This window comes from Equus przewalskii, chromosome X (genome assembly GCF_037783145.1).
Source record: "Equus przewalskii isolate Varuska chromosome X, EquPr2, whole genome shotgun sequence".
NCBI lineage: Eukaryota > Metazoa > Chordata > Mammalia > Perissodactyla > Equidae > Equus > Equus przewalskii.
Window position 1 is genome coordinate 28149543 of NC_091863.1, and position 21057 is coordinate 28170599.

A 21057-nucleotide genomic window follows, 5' to 3' on the forward strand; every position below is an offset into this window, starting at 1 on the left:
AGCACAGTGTCAAAAGAAAATGAGTAAAGTCAAATCTCAGCACAGGTACATTTTTAAAATGTAGCAGCATAATGTTCATTGTAGGTCTCAGAGGATAGAATATCGCTGTAAGGATTCCTTTCATTATTTTATAATTTCCTAATATTTGTGGCAGAGCTAAATCAAAACCTTTATTTTGACCAAATACATTACCTTTAACTTATGTTCATTTAAGTATGCTTTCTGTTACAACCAGTACTTAGTTTCACATTTTCATAAATTTCGCTATACTTGGAAAAACATACAGAACTTTTTTAGAAAAAACTGGAAACTTCCAGTTATTTTTCTAAGATTGTTTATAATAGGTGCTATAAACAACGGATTTCTTTATAGATTCTGCGTATGCCATTTATGTGGTAAGTTAAAGGCTAAATGGGGTAGTAAGTAGCACAATAATATTGTATACTTACAAGGGAATATCTAGAATACCTCTATATCTTCCTAAAATCAGAAATATCTGAATATTCTAAAAATTATTCAAAACATAATCCCAGTTTTAAAGAATGATATATCATTTCAGAACAATTTATCAAGAAATTCTATTAAAATTTCCAATCAATTTGTTAAAAAATCCTAGATGCAAAGACAAAGTTATACTACAATTAAAATATCAAAGTTATTTCATTCTAAAAATAGAAAAAAAACATGGTAAATCTATGAACAAGAAATAAACTACAGAATAGTGACGTAATCTTTAGGAGAATCTTCCTGTTGTACTAAACGATTCACAATAGAGACCTTTATTACACATGAGAGCAGCAAAATAATGATACGATGGTCACCGCCTAAGACGTCAAAATATTTTTTGTAATAGAAAAATGAGAAAGTATCTGTGGTGCTATTTAGCCAATTTTAGAGGTGTCTTAACACAATGTTCAGTCTGTAATAGGCACCCAACAAACAGCTGAATGAGGGCGGGAGTCAGTAGTGAATAACCACTAGCTTAAGATTCAGTAGCCTCCCAGCCCCAGCTCCACCACTATGTGTGACCTTGACCAAGTCACTTCAGAGATTTGAATTAGATGTACATCTAGATTCCTTCAGCCCTTTGGCCCTTCGTTTTTACAAGACCTACATTCTGACTGGTGGCCTTCAGGGGTCTAAGGAGATGAACACAAACAGCAGGGGGCAGCAGAACACTGCTGGTTTATATGTTTAGCCCAAACTACCCTTCAAATCCTGAGAAATTTCATCTATTCCCATCTTTAAACAGTTTTAAAAAACCCATCTAACAGCCTAGATGGTTCTGTCAGTGTCTTCATTATTGACAGTCACAGGGGCTTATTTGGCAGTCTGCAAATCAGATCTGACTGACAGGGTAAATTGAAGGCACCACAAGAATGTTTCAGATTGAGTCAAGAGGAACAATATATTCAAGGTTATTCTTATAAATGAAAATTAAAACACATAACAAAGTAATGTACTGGGCTTTTAGTCTTGTAAGCCCCTTTTCTAAATAGTTCCCTGACTTTTAGTAAAACCTCCACTTTACCTTGGTTGATATTTAATCCAAGTTGTGCTTCAGAGAACGATGGTTGTTCAATTAATGAATATGCCACTGACCTCATGCAACTGAACTGTCTGATGGCTCAAATTATACATTAAGATTTTTCAGTATAACCATGTTCATTTCCAGATTTATAACTTTAAGGGTACATATGCCGGAATTTTTTCAGTTTCACGTCAGAAAAAATAATGTTGCCTTAAGATCATCAAGGGGGCAGTAAAAGGAGGGGGAAAAAAACTGAATGTGAAGAAACACTGTTGGTAAATACATCTGCAGCAATTCCTAAGGCAACAACCCTGTCAAGAACTATTATTTATTCATGTTTTAGTTAGAAGTTTAGAAACTGCCACTGTGCTTGCTCTGCGAAATGCTTAACACACTGAAAACTGATAATATGATAAACCTTTAGCCAATTTACCTTAAAATATAACAAATGTCTCTCAATTTGTATGTAATGCAGCAACCACATACTGCTTCTGCAGAAGGGAGGATGGTAGAAAGGTTCATGAAACTTTAATACCGGTTTGAAAGCAATGAATATATTTACCTGCTGCAAAAAGCATGACAGCAACAGGTCTGTAGAAGCGCCTTCGAGATCCCACGCAGATAGAAATCAAACCCACCAGGAATGCAATGAGAATGATGGCAGCACCGCCCAGGAGTAAAGCCAGAGTAGCAATCTGCCAATCTGCCAAGAAAAGAGAAAGGCATTGCTTTTAAGCAAGAAGTCCTCCAAGTCCTCAAAAACAGAACTACGCTCAGCAGCCTTCACCTTGCTGTAGCTAAATAGATGCGATTGTACTGCAGGCTAAGCATCCTCTGAGATTCAAAATGCCTTGCAACAAAAATTACTCTAAATGTCCTTATACAGAGAGGTCTCCTATGTTAAGCTCAGCAGTTTTTAGACCAGGGGCCTCCCATGCTTTTCTTCCAAGGCCTCTATTAAGCATTCACGCTAAACTTGGTGCCCCCTCCATGACCTATTTTCATTATTATTAATAATTTACTTAATTTTCTATTGAGCTACAAAGTTCATAAATCTTAAGTATAGAAAGCAGAGAACTTGATGAATTTTTATATCTATTTATATACCCATGTAACCACCATCCAGATTAAGATACAGAACATTTCCATCAGCCGGAACATTCCCTTGTGTCCCTCCCCAGTCAATAATCACCCTCCCACCCAGGCTACCGACAGACACCTATCACCACGGATTCGTTTTGCCTGTTCTTAAACTTTATATAAATCGCATGAACTCTTTTGTGTCTGGCTTTTAAGTCTGTAATATTTATTTTGTGTCTAGCTTTTATGTCTCTGATATCCATCCATGTTGTTGCATGTGGCAGAATACATTCCTTTTTTTTTTTATTGCTGCCTTTGTTGGAAAGCTTTCTTCTCTGCACAAAAAAACTCCCAAGTTTTTATTTGCCTTGCGTCCCCTCCCCTTCACTAAAACAACTCCCCCAGCAAATTAGCATCAGGAGGATTGGTGGTTGGTTGGTCGATTTTTCCTACTCTCATTTCATTCTAATCTTACTGTTGTATTTACCATCACAAGGACTGTTTCTGAAAATAAGTACTCCCAGGGAGCCAGAATGGACTCTGAATGGCTGCTCGGCACCTTTCTTCATTCATACATGGAAACAGTATACATGGTCAACAGTACTGACCACTTACTATGTGCAGGCCTCTCTACATGGATACCTTGAGAGTCTCCCACGCCCTAAGGGAAACGTAAACCTCATTGAAATGTATTCATCATTTCTTATAAAGATGTAGAAACAGTATGACAGAAAACTGGCCCATTTTCCATTCCATAAGAAGAGTAGAATGTTTTGTAAGCAGCAGCAAAATAAATAGATGAAAGCACTATCCAGCTTAGGAAGCATCACAGAAAATGATACCGTGGAGAACATTCTTCAGTGGGGGTTGTTTCAAAGTCCCAGGCTGCCTCTTCTGGCCCTCGCTTTAATGTATGTGCAGGAAATAAAAACAGACTTTAATCCATGGTTAGATTGCAATGTAATCTATCCAAAGGCAAGAACTCACGATGTTTTGATGCTGCACTCTGAAATTATCCCTCTAGAAAGCTCCCAAAGAGCACTCTTTGCCGCTGTGGGATAAGGGAGGACTGGAGGAACCTACAACACTCTAAGATTTTCTTCTTTTATTTATACTTATATACCCCTGCCTCAAGCATCCTCATCCACAGCCTCTCCTTCTAACACATTCGAGATGTGTAAGTGGCCCTGAACTAGAACTCGCACTGCACTCAGGAAACAAGCAAACAAACAAACAAGGGGAAAACAGAACAAATCCACACTTCTTAAAATATAAAGATGAATCACAAGAAAGTGCAGAGCATTTTTTATGCCATCTATTTGTAACAAAGCCATATAACTTCAAACAAAAGTATCTCTGGCTTTCAACCAGAGTTTAAAAGGATGGTCAATACTATGGCTTTTTTATTCCATAACAGCATGTACCTTTGAATTAAAAAACCAAAAGAATAATCCTGACAATTGGAAGTCTCTAAATGTCTTTGAAAAAGTTTATACATAGCACAATTAGATTGTACTTGAACATCATAGAAATCTTTCTGAAAACTTGTAAGTTGAAATTTCTGAATAATAAATCAACTTTTCATTATATCAAAGTGCTTGGGGTACAAAGAAAATAATAAAATCAATACATCCATCCACCCATCAATAAAATTCCTGGAGACTTTGTTTAAGAGAGCCTATGCTGAATACTTTCTAGTTGGACTATTCCTTTTATAAAAACATTATTACTTTTAGCAACTTCCTCCAAATTATTTTAAATAAATAAGAATTTTTCAAGTATCGATTTTGTTTAAGATACAACTAAATATACATTCATTTAAAAAATATCTTAAAAGTGCAATGGATTGCTCTTATCTGGTAAGCTCTTTCACATAGCCCAATATGCATAAAATGCCACACAATTGTATTTTTCAACCCAAAATAAAACAGGAATTAATTTCAATCATTTTTCTCTACTTTAAATAGCCTCAAAGAATAGCTAAAATACATGTATTTATTCGCATTTTGTAAAAGTAGACTAAGATGGAAAAACATTGGCAAACATTCCCTATAATGGGTTGGATAGTAAATATTTTCAGCTTTGTGGGTCATGGTCTCTGTTACAATTACTCAACTCTGCCATGTAGTGTGAAAACAGCCATAGACAACAGGTAAACAGATGAGCATGGCTGCGTGCCAATAAAACATTATCTACAAAACCACGTGGTGAGCTGGTTTGGACCCTCTGACTGTAGTTTGCTGACTCCTGGTCTATATTTTATGTACCATTTTAAAATGTTGAATTTTTTTCTAGGTTAAGGCCTCTCAGACAATAATAATTTCATAATGAAGTCAACTTGATGAACGAGTAACACAGGAGTGCAAAGTGATACTTATCCAATTTAGCAAGAGAAAATTGCAAAAAATCCTAATCTCACACAATGTTGAATTTCCTTAAAATAGCAATACTTTATTTCATATGAAAAACTAATAAAATGCAATAGAAGCCACCAGGAGAATAAAAGTTATTAAACGGGATTAGAGGGCCAGCTCCAACAGCCTAGTGGTTAAAGTTTGGTGCGCTCCGCTTCAGTGGCCTGGGTTCAGTTCCTGGGCATGGAACCACATCATTCATCTGTCAGTGGCCATGCTGTGGTGGTTGCTCACATTAAAAAAGAAAAAAAAAAAGAGGAAGACTGGCAATAGATGCTAGCTCAGGGTGCATCTCCCTCAGCAAAAGAAAAAAAAGGTGGAGGGGGATTAGAACCTAATTAGGAAAGGAATCTCTAACAGCATGGGAATTGTTCTAAAAAGTAAATCAATATAACCACTTCTGATTTTCTTCTAACGGTCCTGTATTTATTTTTAGTACTGACTGTGGCTAATGAGAAAGTCACTCTAGATAGAAAGCCAAAAAGGCACGTCACCAGTATGACCACTGTTGTGATATCGCTACCCTTCCCTGTGGTCCACAACCAGAGCTATGCCTGCTCAAACAGAAAAGCCATTGTATTTCCAAGAGAGACTAGAATTGGGCCATGGCTGCCACTATCCTGGCCAGAAGCTGGGGCTTAGACTGAAGCATTGAGGCTCTATCTCTGGCGGACGGTGCCAAGTTTTGGGATTGTTGTCATTGTATCCATTTGGAATGATTCACTCAGGCAGGGTGCCCAGGACCAAAGCTTCGACTCGCTGACCAATTGAACGTCAATCAGGAGGCTGAAAAAGTGCTTTGATATGGCTACCATAGTCTCGGAGGCCCAGGGCACTTTTCAAGGTTCAGCACTAGGCATTTTGGAGCTGAGAATAGGGCATGTGGCATCGTGGCTGTTTCAGTAAACAGTTAGAATCCACTGTCCAACTTTTGGGGCTTGCCTTACAGGTGAGCTAAAGTTAGGAAGGATGTAACCGGCCTGATGCCACTTCCCTCTGAATTACTAAACAAGACTAGGATGCAGGAATAAAAAAAGTGCAAAATACTTTTATAGACACCTACTAATGGCGATTCAAATAAGAGGCCGGGCTTCATGTTTACACAGATAGACATTTACTTAACTACCAACTGTAGATTTAACAAGACTATATACATATAAAATGTTTTGTTATATATCATAGGACTTAGACAATTTTACAGTAATATTATAATAAATGACCGGAAAACTTGTCTATATACGAATGATTTTTCCTTTAGAAGGTTTGCATGCCACCAATACTTGCTATCCCATAGTCAGTGTTTGCAAAACATATTAAAATGTCATAAAATTCTCAATTTTCAGCCCCATTTCTTCAAAAACATCACCTATTTTAAGTTCTCATAATCAGTTAATTTCTATATCAATCTTAGTTCCCCAATTTTATGGCCCTCACAGTATTTAGTCAGATGAAGTGTGGAGTTCGCCGAGATTTATTACTCCGCATTCGTTTTACACATTTCTATAAATGATGTAACGATACTGTAGTGGAGCAGTGAAGATAAGCCAGCTCTGCAGAACATCAACGGCATGGTGCTGGCTTACAAATTGCAGCGCTCCGCACAATTCAAACTGGGCATTGTTCACTGTCAGCCCAGCTGATGTGAAATCCGAGTTTGGTTTCTAAGACCTGAGAGAAGAAGTGATAGTCAGTTTTGAGGAAACAACGTACATCTTTGGCCCAGAAACCTCCGAGGGCTCAAATGGGCCGGGGAGAATGTTTTGGATCTGAAGTCAAACCTGAAATGAGGCTGCTACAGTATATGTCAGGTTCCACTTAAGAGTATTTTGGCAAAATGGACACAGTGACACACTGGAGGCATTGGGCACTGCACCTATGGAAGCCAAAGCTTAAGATGAGTATGTGCGCTCCACTAGTGCTGCCTCTAACAGAAAAAAAGAAAGGAAAAAATAACAGGAATGAATGTATATATATAATATTATAAGTCCCCCTGCAGTTAGAGAATAAAAACTGGGCAGTCCTTATGTCATAACATCAAGGCCAACATTAATATGCAACTCATGAACTAAATTCAAGTCCTCTTTCAAGGTATTTTTATTAGCTGGTGCCGGAGTTTCCAACGACTATAAATGCTTTAGTATTCTGCAGAATTGTGCTGACTTACTTTACAGTCTAATACATGAGACTGGTCTGAAATTGCCACTCCATTATGAAAATTCTATGGGCCACATTATAACTGCCAAATTGGAGAATTCACATTCCCTTAGGGAATTCACGGTCAAAATTTACTTCTGATTTTCAGGAAAGGTAGAATCTTAATGACAATACATTTTCCACACTTTTGAGCCAAGGTCAATGTACCACACCAGTGCCTAAAGCTTTCCTCCACCTACCTCATTTCAAAAAGTTTAACTTGTCAAACACTGGCTAATTTGTAGGTATTGTTTATACGCTGAGATTACTTCTACTGTATGCAAATCTCTGAGCACACAATTGTAAGAAATTAGATATAATTAAAAAGCAATGAAACATATTTTTAACCTTATAAATCCAACTCCCATAGTTTCGGTGGGGAGTATTTCCCTCAGTGTATTCTAATGTTTTAATGCATGATTCTCGCTTTTCTATACTTCTCATCACAGGTTAAAATATTGATTTTTAATAACTTTTAAAATCACACTCAAATTTGCCAGACAGGCACTTATATTTTCACCTTTGAATTCTCCAAAAGAAAAATATATTAACCAAAATTATATCCACACTGCGACCAAAATCATCCCCCATTCAACGCAGAATAGTGATCTTTCCTGCATCTTGACACCTATAGTTCCTTCCTAATTCACCCACATGAACTAGAATATTTCACTCATCTCTAGCCAACATTCAGGTCTTCTAAATACCTTTATTCACTCGTAGGACAGCAAAATATTTCAATTTTAGCTTTGAGATCTCAGAAAGCAAACAGTATTGTCAATTCCATTTTATCATCAGGAATTGGAAATACTGGGATGGTTTATATCTGTTTAAGGGGGAAAAAAAGCTCAGTTACAGAATAACATTTCAAACCCACATTCCCCAAGATATCCCTCTCTTCTCGGAAGACCATGGCTTTTTCCCAACTAGCTCACTCTGTCAGAAATTGTGGCATTTAATTATCTTCATCAAATGTAATTTAAGAATTTATTTTGAGATTAACACTACATACTTCTGAGTCTGGAGAGTAAGGTCATATCCTCATATATGAAGAAGAAACCACAACGGTGCTGTTATTTCGTTGTAAAAGGAAGGTAACTATAGACCTAACAGCAGAAATATTTGCGGAGGCATCAAATGACATACTTAACTTTTTTAAGTTAGTCTGCATGCAGCAAACGAAGTAGAAAACCGAAACCATTACTGAGGGAGTTTAAACTTTGTTTTCTTGGCTAACTTGCTTTCTGACCTAAATCCGTCAGCGTTGCGTTCATTTTCCACTATTCCCCAAGATGTAGACACAAACAAAGGCGGCCAAAAGAAGAATTCGGATTCTAATTTCAATAATGAAAGCGACTACCTCTGTCTTCAAACAACTAATATCAAAACTAACATTTTTCATGTGCAAACAAATATTTAAGGCAAACAACTACGTGTCTTTTATAAAATGACAAACAGTAGAGACCCCACATGCACTGTGCTCCACAAAGTGAATATTAGAGAAACATCCGCTTTAGATACCCATGTTAATCAGGTTGGCAACGATCCGATTTAGTCCCCCTCTTTAGGCCTAAGCCCATTTATGGATAAAAAATGTGTTAAAAGTACAGGGCCAACTTGATTTTAAGCACATAAATGACCCCAGGTAACCATCCAAGTAAGTTATGCAACAACTCTAATGAACCAAGTGCAGGTCAATTTTGCAAAATATGTGGAAAATTCTGGTTGTCCAAAAGTGCCAGACAGCTTACTAATTTTTAATCCATGACAATTTCGTTCAAACCCTGTGAGTTGTTTTGTGTTGATGTTAGAAGAATACACATCCTTTTTTCTTTAACAGATAAAGGGGCATTTTAGTTGCTTCACAAAATACTATCTTAGAAAATTTGATAGAAATGCAGTTTATCATCTAAATACCACAATGTAATTTTCCCCCAAATAAAACCATTGTACACAGTGCTTAGCGAAGAGCCCTGCTATTAAAGCATTGTTTCAGTATTTAGACAAAAAGAAAGACAACATCACCACTAATGACACCGTTTCTTACCATGCACTATAGCAGAAGGCTTTCACTAGCATTTGATGTAACTAATGCTATCTAATCGGTACTGGTATTTCTCAATAATGATATCTAATCCTAGTATTTCTATAAAGTTGTGATGAGTTTGCTACTTTGAACATTGTTCCTTCTCCACTCTTTGGAAAAAAATCTAAGAAGTTTACAATTTGGAAAAACTTAGTTATTTGGAAAAACAGGAAGAACACCCCTCATGCCAGGACTAGGAGTGGGTGCCGTTCCTCCAAGCAAGTAAAAAGCTTTAGTGATGGGTTTAGGGAAGCTAATAATAATCAAAGAGTAGACAGAAGACAGCCAGACAGTCACTCATGATCAGGATTAAGACATCCCCTTAGTAACTATGGAGGAACTAAATTGGCAGGTTAGGGCCCCCAACCAGCTCCCTGTGCGCAAGCTTCTTTAGATGAGATCCTTTCTTCTATCCCCTGCAGAAGTGGAATGCATGTTCCCTCCTTTACAGAACTTTGTACATTTTTATTATTTCATTAATTTATTTAACAGAAACCATTTGTTTGATTCATCACTTTACTCTCACCACCTAGCACAGTGCCTGGCACACAGCCTGACTGGCTGACTTTGTACCAGGATAACGCTTACTCTCTGCTAGGAAATCACTGAAGATGTTTCAATGAAGTTAACGCCTTGGGCACATGCGAGAAGATAGGAAAGAGGGGAGAGGTCATTTCTAGCTTTCTTTAAGTCACCTAGCGGTGCTAGGAATAGACTCCAGGTTGCATTCACAACACACTAGGGCAGTATTTTGATGAACATTTGGTTTAGGGACCTTAAAACATGACAGCAATAAAACCCCCTTTGAAGGAAAATTGAGTTCTTTTGTGGGTGTGTCTTTTATGCATAGAGAATATGCGGCAGGGGTCCCAACTTCTATTTTTTAGCATCTTTTTGGCCAGTAAACATATATTTTGAAAAGAAAGAATCAATTTTTATGACAGTATCTTGAAACATGGCTCATTAAACTATCATTTTAAATCTCACAACAGTTAATAAGCTGGTAGAGACAAAAATGATCTCCTAGATATTTTTTTCCTGGTTCTTTCGGAGCCATGGATGCCTCATTTTTGTAGTTTTTTGTTTTGTTTTTTAATGGGAGTCTTTGGTGCCAAAGGCAAGACTACAATAGAATAAAAATTGATAGTCTACTAGTGTCTCAAAATCTCACACAAATATAGGAGCAAAAAAGGGTAAAGAAAGGTGTCCTTGTCTAATTTTCAAGGGAGATGATCCGACACTTTGAAAAGACTGGTAAGATTTCACTGTCAGTGCCTTTGACATGCAAGGATGAAATTCTGCTTAAGGAAAAAATCAGTCTCTTTTGATACATAAATGTATCTTTAAAAAATAAAGTCGGAATGCAGGAATAAGTTGATCTAGTGAAATTTATATTCATTTAATCAATTTAAGAAACTTACATGGCTGGCCTCCACATACATTTGGAATTATTTTTCAATTTAAAATCAAGCAGTCGTGTTAAAGTTCCCTATCATGGAGAAACTTAAAGAAAAAGTTTTTGTTAAGTTTTAAGGACTAGCTATGCTAACAATGTAAATTTGATGATAATAAATATCTAAAACTGAACAGACTTATCAACATATATGAGTCTATTGGAAGACTCTTTAAATTCTATGCGAAATCAAATCTTGGATGGTAACTAATCCTATAAAAAGTGGATATCTATTTCATGTGTAGTCCTTAACCTCTTCATCCAAAGTTCCATAACAAGATAGTATTCAACAATCCTTCAAATACCAAGAGACAGTTATCTGCAATGTGACAAGAAATTTTGAAAACTCACCCTGCAAAAATACTACAGCTAATACAATCTCTCTATTGAGTCTTTTTTTTTTTCTGCTTTATCTCCCCAAACCCCCCCTGTACACAGTTGTATATCTTAGTTGCAGGTCCTTCTAGTTGGGTATTGAGTCTTTCAACATTGTGCCTTGCCTCATTTTTCTTACCCATGCAATAAATTTGATTGCGTAAGATTATTTTAATCTTTTCTACTCCAAATGTGCTATGATTCTGTGATTCAATATATGGGCAATTATCAGGAGAAGAAGTATGTTATTAAAATAAAGGAAAAACAAGCAAACAAAAAACAACTTTGCAACTCCAGTATCTTTCTAGCACTACAAAACTTGGCTCCTGTCTGGGATTTTAACATTTTAGTGTTCGTGTACAAATCATCTCATCAGACTCATACAAAACTTTCTAAAAGAAGACCAAAATTTTATCATGCAACATAAAGTAGCAGATTATAGTCCAGAATCTCAATCAGTTTGAGCCCTGGTCAGTTGAGACTGTAACCAAAGATGACCTAGGGTTATATAGAGAGAGGAAAAAGTTCTCTATTTGTGGGCCGGTTAGGTTCTTGAGTTCATTTGATTCCAAATGCAAAGTAACCCCATACAAGCGACCAATCATTAAAGCCACGTGTTGGTTGACGGCAGTTTTTGCTCTAGTCAAACATTATTTATGTAATCAAGTCAAAGTTCTTAAGGAAAGAAGCTGTGTAGTTGTCTTTGCTCTTTGGAGGCAATAATGTGCAGCTAGACTCCAGTGTCAGACCATACGCTGCAAACGTGGCTCAACAGCATCTCCTACACCCCATGCTCTTCTAGGATGTGACCTTGCTGCTGCTCCACCAAGAGGCAGAGTCCAATTCTCCTCCCCTGGAATCCAGGCGGGCCATCTGGCTCCTCTGTGATTTCCCAGGCTAGTTCAGACAGGACCTGGTTCTCTTAGGACTCTCGCTCTCAGAAAAACTACTCAGCCTGTAAGAATTCCAACTGTCCCGAGGCCACCATGCTAGAAAGGCCAGTCCCAGCTGAGTCCAGCCTCCCAGCCATTCCCATCAAGATGCCAAACCCAGTGAAACCGTTTGGAAGAGGATCTTGCAGTTCTAGACGTTCCAGTCCCCAGCCATTCAAGTCCCCCACAGCTACAGCCCCAGATGTCCTGGAGCAGAGACAAGCCATTCTCATTATGCCCTATCTGAATTCCTGACCCGCAGAAATCAGGAGCATAATAAAATCATTGTTATTTTGCACCACTAACTTTTGGGGCGGTTTGTTTCCCAGCATTAGTAATTGGAACACTCTCAGAAATAACCCAGCTCTACCACTGACTGAGAACGTGGTAAGTTTACAAAAATCCCTTCAATAACATATAGGAATAACATTAGCTACCTTGCAAGTGTCTTGTGACATTGGGAATAACTGAGATGTCTGGCCTGTAATAGTACAAAATAAAAGGTAGCTATTAGATAATAGTTTTGTGATCATAACCTACCAAGAGCATTGTTAAATGCCAGGTAACGCATGTCAAAATTTAAATTTGAAACTAAACGTACTTCATTATTCACTGCAAAGGAAGTTTACCATTTAGGAGGAAAAAAGTCCTCCATTATTGAAAAAAGATCACTTGGCATTTGTTTTTCTGAATATATAATAAGAAACACAACCCTAAGGAGCAGGTACTCTGTGTATATTTAACCTTCAGGAAAAACCATTTGAAGCCGTTAAGTTGTATGAGGTCACGTGATTGGTGAATGGCCAAGTTCAGAGCAGTCTGAATCAAGACTGACGTATCCTCCACAACATTACTCTGCCCTCCTACAGGATTACGTTCTAATTTAGCATAGTTCATATAGAAGTTCACTGTGGCATTTGGGTAATGTACGCCAGGGACTTATTCCGAAGCATCTACAATCCTTTTCAATAATATATCTAGCAGCACTGGCCGAATCTATGGTCTTGCTAAGTGCTCTTACTATTTAACAGAAGCTTGAAGGAAATTCCTAAAATGTATTCCTGACAGCAGGCAAAATCTATTGCTTGAGATATGCTTTTATTTTGAAATGTTTTACCAAAGGCCAGGCTTCTCACACGCCCATCAAATCCCTTAGCTGAAAAGATTGAGCTAAATGGCTCCCCGGAGATTACAATCATTCTATAAATGTGAGCAAAAGAGGAATTATATCTGCCCGCAAATTAAAATGTCCTTTGTAAAAGTCAATCCGGGGAACTTGAAAATCTTAGGAGATGTTCAAAGAAAATCACCATGAAGATCTTGAAATAAGATATACTTGGTTTCCTCTGCTTTATTAATTGAGAAAGTTTTGGTGCTACTCTTTGTACAATTTTCCACACGTGTACACTGTGCAGGATAAATAAAACTGCATTTGCTCTACTTATGTTCTTTTTCAAGAAGCCAGAGGAGGATATGACTGTCATGACCTCCAGGCTTGCTATTTGTTAACATGCATCAATATCAACTCATTTCAAGCAACAAGCTGAACCCTCCCTGGAGTAAATCACATTGCGGAGGTTTCCCAGTGAAATTCTGCTTTCCAATTAAGGTACAGATTCAAAATGCGCACAGATGATACACATCTGAACTCAGAAATCACTGTCTCTCAGATTTTCTAAGACTCAGTGTTTAGGCGGTTCAAGCTATCTTAAACTACCACCTAAGACAGATCTTCTTACAATGCCTTTTAAAGAGGATTTTTATAATAGTTTTTAAAAAAATGAGCTACATATAAACTACTCTTAAAAGAACCACTTGTCAACTGAAAATAATAATATTCACCTGTTATTAGCTCACGGTGCACTGCCATTTCAAAACTGCCAGTGACTCATGTTACAAATGCAGCTATTTTTAGGACAGTGCACAAATGATGTTAACAATATTCCTTGAAAAAGGCACTAACTATTTGATCAAGTTATTTTGTGGATGGAAAAGATGGATACATGCACTTGTTTATCCCAAAATTATCTGGGTAAAATGTGTTCATTTGGCCATCTGCATGCCCTGACTTTTTGCTTAGTCAATAAATCACACAGACATCAAAAAAGCAATCTGCTTTATATAAAAGAGCTAAATATTTACAAATTTTAAGGAAGAAAAAGTAAAATCACCCTAAGGGTTATACAGCACGTTTGATGTCGAGTTTAGAGTGTCAGCCTTCTGTATACACTTGAGTAATCCAATTTGCACTAAGGATTCTCTTGTAATGCTATGGTGGGGAAACCCTAACAATCACATTCTAAAAAACAGTGATCAAAACTAAATGTGACTAAGCAGAAGTCTAAAACATTACTATCATTTTTTTTAAGAAGAAGATTACGGATCTATTAAAAGGCTGCCAAAATCTGTAGTGGGGCAAACTATCCTTAGAAATGCAGTGGCTGGCAGGCATGTGAGTACCACCTATTCTAAACTTCCTAACAAGCACACTTTATTATTTTTTTTTTGTTTCCACTGAGAATGACAATTAGCCGTTTTCTTGTCTTTTTGGAAAACTTATAGGTTAAGATGAATGCCAGGCTGTCCCTCATCCCCTGAATTGGGACACTGGAGAAAAGCATTACGGTTGACTGACACCCGGATTACTGGTTCATACTAGAAGTGCTGAGGCAACCTTCAATACACCAGGACACAAAAGGCATGGTTCTGCTTTCGCTCAAAACCATAAAACAGGTTATAAGCAGCCAACGACGCATATTTGGCACCAAAATTAAAATGCAGCTTTAAAAACCACGGCTGAAGGGAAAGTTTCCGTAGGAACTGGGCCTAAGTAGGACATATTGTCGTCAGTAGAAACATTCCTGAAATTTCCCTTCTGTAAATACAAGCTTGCCTCTTCACGGCAGTTTGAATTCTAATTAAGACAAAGGTTTTTAATTAAGCCCTGAAGATTCTGGTGAAGGGCCTTCAGTAAAACTGTCCTTGGTGGTTCCTCCCAAGGTAATTCATTTCGAGACAATGAAGTGGAGCTCTTCAAACCTTCCGAGAAGACATCTCCCTCTCTGCTTCCTGCTACTCCACACAGCAAACAGACTGAGAAAAGCTGCTTGCCCTTCGAACAGGCAGGAAAAGCATTGCTCCTTTCAATTCAAGCTTCCCCCTTCATTTCAAAACCCTGGGGAACAGAAGCTTCAAGTCCACGGAACATTGTAAGAAAGCACATTTTGTAAAGTGGGGAGATACAGCAATTTTCCACATTTTGTTTCCTTCCCCCCCCCCACCACCACCTTGGAGAAGAAAAATGAACTGCTACTACATAAAGAAAGTCAAGAACTTCTTCCAGATAGCCTCAAACGAAACCATCTCTATGCCCCCCCCCCATTTGCTTATGAACTATACTTTTTCTGGGATGAAAACTATTTTTGACGCAAAATAAAACTACAGCTCATTTTCAGGACCCCAAAGAAAAATAAATGCTGAGGTATGAGGTAAAAGGGTAGAATAACAGGCTTAATGGAAAAAATCAGAAAGTGTACCTGCCTCTGATTTTTTACCTCACAGAGTCCTATCATCACTATATTTGCAGTAAGCTCCTATCTCCCTAGTTCCTTGCCTAGAGAGGAAAAAAAGCTGAGATAAATGGGTATGGAGGAAATTAAGGAAAGATTAGCAAACACTGCATACCGCTCTACAAACTGGAGCTGGCTTCTGCCCATTACCCACGTTCCTGGCCAAGAGAAAAGGATAGGGGCCTGAAAAGAAAAGGGGAGTTGAAGCTGGTTTCTCAAACCTATCTGAAAAGTCTTTATGCAATCAGGAGGCTATTATTTCAGGAGACAGTGAGAAAGGGGCAAAAGATCCCCGTTGCTAAGGAGACATGCTGAAGCTGGCATTCCTACATAAATTTCCATTTCTATTGGAGAGGGGAAAGAAAAGATATTTTCTCCAAAGTTTATTTGGATCCCCTGGTTACTGAAGAAAGGCATTTTACCGATTTATTTTATCTTTAGTTGTAAACAACAAACCCTGAAAGAATTAAAAGACCTAAATGTTGACCTCCTGCTGCCAACCAGTCCCCTCCACAGTGAATTAAGCAACAAAAGACGAAACCCTTCAATGGGAATTTTGAGGTAAGAGCAAAGAAAAAGCCTTTTGTAAACAGAAAATCAAATTTATGGAAGAAACTTAACCAAGTGAACTAATCTCTTATAACAAAAAACCAAAGACAAAAGTAAATCAGAATTTTGTGGCTTTTTGTGCTATTTTAACTTTCTTGGAACTTGAAACGTTTCCAGTAAAGCTTCATAAATAGTCCCAGAGAGGACATGAAATTGTCATGAAGAAATCTAATGACGTTCTCAGAGGTGCGTGTGAATGTGTGTGTGTAAGTGTGTAAAATCACAGGCACGTCCTCTTCTCTTATTGCCCTTTCTCTGCACTGACACCAGCGGCTGAAGAATCAAGATTACCGAGGAAAAGGGTTTGCAACAAGAAATCGGAAGTTAGCAGATTTCTGCTAAAGGCGTAACCAGAGCGCAGTGGAAGGCAACTGCTGGTCAAGCAGAAGCGGTAAAGCCCGTCCTGGGGCTAGAGCCCCAGTGACTACCTCCTTCTCCATCCTCCATACCATCTATTTGCAGTTTCCAGCGCTGGCTGAATAAGCCACAACTTTCCAGGCGTCTGTGCGCAGCTCAGGGAGAAGATAAAGAAAGGTCTGGAGGAGAGAGCCGGCATTGGAGGGGGAGAGAAGGAAGCGCAACTCACAACCAACCGCGGTGTAACCAAAAAAGGAAAGGAAATTAAGCTTGTCCCTCGCCCAACTATCCACATCTCTCAAAAATTTGGGGAAATCAAATCCAAACCGAAACTCACTGGGGAAACCCAGATAAAGTGGAGTAGGTGAGGCAGAAACGTGGGCGCTAAGAGGGAAACTCAAGCAAACCTCCTCTTGAGAGAGGAGAGAGCGGGGAAACGGAGCAGAGAACCCACAGCATCTTCGTGGAGTTGGGGCGTTTTCGCTTGTCTCTTTTTTAACAGGGGTGTGGAAGGCGCTGCATTTTTAATACAGCCACATGGTTCTCGCCGCCTTAAATGAGAACAATTACCCAAAATAGCATACGTGTTACTCCAGAGCCCGAGGAACGGCCACGGGAGGGGGAGAGGGCGTGGGGCGTCGCATGGGTTTGGCGACCAGAACTGGGGAGAGGAAGGGGGGCGTATCAGGGAGCGGTAGGAGCCCGCCGATCCGCGAAGCGCCAGGATGGAGCGGGGCGGACGGGGCAGGGGACGCGGGGGCAGGGGACGCGGGAGCAGGGGGAGGCGGTGGCCGTCCCGGCCGAGGGGCGCGGGCCGGTCGGGGCGGGAGGCAGGGGTCGCGGCGCGCCGGGCCCTCACCGCTGCTGAGCGTGGACTCGCAGTGCCAGCGGTCGAAGCTGGCGGGTTTCCGGCAGGACTCCCACAGGGACAGGTAGTACTGGTGGTCGGCCGTGACCCAGGCCGGGCTCAGCACGGCCCCCAGGTCCAAACACAGCGCCAGGAAGATGCACACCAGCCCCACGAGCTTCAGCGGGGTCAGCACCGACACGCGCACCTCCTCCATGCCGCTGCCCGCCGAAGCCATGCCCCGGGCGCCGCGGCCGCCGGCCCGCCGGGGACGAAGACGCCGGGCGGGTCCGGAGAGCGGGGAGCCCGAGCCCTGGAGGGCAGCAGCACAGCCGCCGCCGCCGCCGCCGCCGCCGCCGCGCGAGGACTCGCTCCCCGGGGCTCCGCGCCTCCCGCCGCGCCGCGAAGGCGGGTCTGCCGGGCGGCCGGCCGAGCGGGGGTCGTCAGCAGCCGCAGCGACGCCGATCCCACCGCGGACCTTCGCCGCCGGCACCGCGCCGCCTTCTGCCCGCGCGCGCTCCGCCCCGGCGCGCCCGGCTCGCTCCGCCCCGGCCCGCCCCTCCCCGGGCTGCGGGAGGCGGTGCCGAGCGGGGAGGGGCCGCGGCCCGCGCCGGGCGGCGTCAGGCTCCGGCTCGTGGCACCCGGAGCGAGAGGCTCGCACACACCCCGCCCCGCCCCTGCCCGGCTGGCGCGGAGCGGATCCCCCCTCTCTGCCCCCGATGCGCGGCGCGCACCGAGCTGGTCCTCCCCCCGCGTGCCCGGCGCGCGCGGAGCCCAGCGCGAGCCCTCTACCCCGCCCGGCGGCGTGGGGCAATTCCTCGAAGCTACCGGGCCCCGGCCCCTCCTGTGCGAGCTCGCTCTGGGGTCGCCTCGCTTCCCGCCCCCACCCCTTTGCCGTCACGTGGGTTTCCTTTTCTTAGCGAGCTGGGGTGGGTCCTTTTCTAGAAGGCGTCAGCTGTGGATTCCTAGGTTTCCTGGGCTGTGGCTATTGGAGCGAGGAGAGGTATTCTCTCTCTAGGGGATGTAACAGCCCGGACCCCGCGCCCCGCCAATTTCTCATCTTAAGGGATTTGGAGGAAGGAGGAGAAAAAGTGAGAAAAGGCACTTCGTCCTCTCTTCAAACTCTGGACTGACCCAGTCTCGGACCCAGGAAGCCCCCCAGTTTTCCCTCTTTTCTAACTTTCCCCCCAAGCCTGCTGCCGCTTCTGTTTCTCTGGGCTCGCCTGCTTTTGCGCCCCCTATCAAGGGCGATTGCTTAGGAAACGCAGACGCTAACAGGGGAATGAAAGCTCCCACAAAATGTGGAGTAAAGCTCACCTGCTTCATCGCTGCTCTGTTCTTTGCATGTTGGCTAAAACCTTTGTTCGTTCGGCTTTGCTCTATGCCAGTTTAGATCAAAATTCCTCCCTGGGCGTTAACCTGTTCTTGTGCCCCACGAGACCTAGCCCAGGGCCTGGCATAGGAAAAGTGGCATAACTTTAAATAGTCAATCTGCACATCTTTATTGAGCACCTACTGTGCGCTCCCAGCTCAGCATTCAGCCCTATACGACCTTGCTCCTGTTCTTAAGAAAACGCTCCATTTTTTCCCCTATCCGTGAGGAATAAACACACTTTGAAATTGAATTTGCAATTCTGCAATTGACTACTTCAGCTTGTAACTGGCGGGTTGTCTCTTATGTCTCTGAGTACTTTCCATTTTCTCTATAAAAGAAACAATTTATTGAAAGATCATTGGGGACGGAGGTGTTCCCAGATCCTTCACCATCTGTAAAATTTGGTGAGAAACCCAAAATACTGATTAAGATCTGAAGAATGTAGGAATGGCGTCTCTCTTTTAATGAAACGCTATCCTCAACCCTGCAGGATTTCATACTTTTTGTTGATAATTTCTTTCCTTCTAACCACTTTTTTTTTTTTTTTTTTTGCTGAGGAAGATTGGCTCTGAGCTGCCATTTGTGCCAATCTTCCTCTAATTTTGTACGTGGGTTGCCACCACAGCATGGCCCTGAACCAGTGCTGTGGGTCTGTGCCTGGGAACCCAGCCCAGCCACAGAAGCTGAGAGCACCAAACTTAACCACTAGACCACAGGGATGGCTGCTAACCACATCTTTCCATAGGACTGACTACATTTTGATGGAAGTAACATTTTGAATGCAAGAAACAATCATGTTAGTGTCAAATAACTTGAGAATAAGAACCAACCCAATGTGAAATAAAACCTAGGGTTTTCTTACGTTTGGAAATGTACTGTCCTTAGTAAAGAATGCCTAGAGCCCTGGGACTTCCTTGACCTCTAACTTCCGACAGACTCCTTGGCCTCCCAACCATCCAAGGAGACAGAAGCCTGAGTACTTCTTGGAAACGGTTCCTAATGGAACACTAAAAAATTAAAAACCTGGGCGAGTCATAGGGACAACCAGGCTTGTGATATTTTTCTTTTCCCTGGATTTATGTTCATGGGTTTACAATGTACATTTGAAGATAAAATTTAAGAAAATTTCTTGGATATGCCCTCAAAATTATAAAGAAATCTTTTTTCCTCCAAATTCTCTCACCTGCCCTTTAATAAGTTCCATTTCTAGTCAGCCAATATTTTTCTGTATCTTCGTTTCCTCTAATTCGGGCTTTTTTCCTCCTCCACTTCCACCCTAGCTCCCCACCTCCACTCATTTTGTTTCATTTTTCTGGCTTGTTCTCAACTGCTTACTTGAGTGACTCCATCCTTCTTTGTATTACCTACAAAATTGTCTCTGTACTGTCTCCAAAGTTAGAAAAATAAGCCATTTTTAACAAGAAAAAGCCAAATTCTCCTAAAACACTCCATTCCTTTGTTAATCATTTCTAGAATTTACACATAATGCGGATCAACCATCCTTAATCCTCACTTTCAAAGTGCAAAAAGCTCTCAAGACAAAAGTATTCTTTTTTCTTTTCATAAGATTGTGGCAAACTCATTTGGTGGAAAAGCCAATTTCAAACTGATGTGAGGCTATTTCTCGTTTTGGTTTATCCCACTTAGTGTGGATAAACACGCACAATCCTATCCTTCAAAAATCTGAAGAAGACTGAATTCCTCAACACAGCTGACCCCCTGTGGGATAGTGGACCTGTGTTTACCCTAAAGATGGAAAAAGCAGAGCAGGGGATTCCAAAAATTAGTAAACATTGGATGAAAACCTACCAAAAAAACGTGTCTGGCTGGAAGTGGGATGGGAGGTGACAACTAAGGGGTGTGTGTAGGAGGAGGATAGAAACAGGCAATGAAATACACACATATCTGAGAAATGATATAGGCCTACATTGAACTGTGAAGAAAGCTAGGGTCCCTAGCTCAGGAAAATTTACTAGAGATCACTTAGAAGCGATGACTTGGATGACTTTGTTGGCCCTGTACTACAGCGTCACACAAAGGCCAGAGGCCCCCTCTTTCACCTGAGCCTAGCCTGGGGTACCATCTCACCACGCTCACCCCTATCCCTGGACCTCAGGGGGGCAACAGCTTACTCTATCCCACAGTATAGGAGTTCCATGAAAATTGCAGTCACAGAATTCTGACGTGTGACTGTGTGAGTTGTGTAGCCAGGCAAAGGCAAGAAGGAGTCATTCCC

At 41.1% G+C, this 21057-nt stretch overlaps 1 protein-coding gene across 1 annotated transcript in view; it reads right to left on the minus strand.

Moving 5' to 3' along the window:
- TMEM47 (transmembrane protein 47) overlaps positions 1–17961 on the minus strand; it is a 28700-nt gene extending 10739 nt beyond the window's left edge. The window contains exons 1-2 of the mRNA XM_070605944.1: positions 17459–17961; positions 2094–2234 (exon numbers count right to left, since the gene is read on the minus strand). Of these exons, the coding sequence (XP_070462045.1) occupies positions 2094–2234; positions 17459–17684 (367 nt within the window). The 5' untranslated portion in view covers positions 17685–17961. The remainder of the gene's footprint in view (positions 1–2093; positions 2235–17458) is intronic.
- Positions 17962–21057: the final 3096 nt, after the last annotated feature.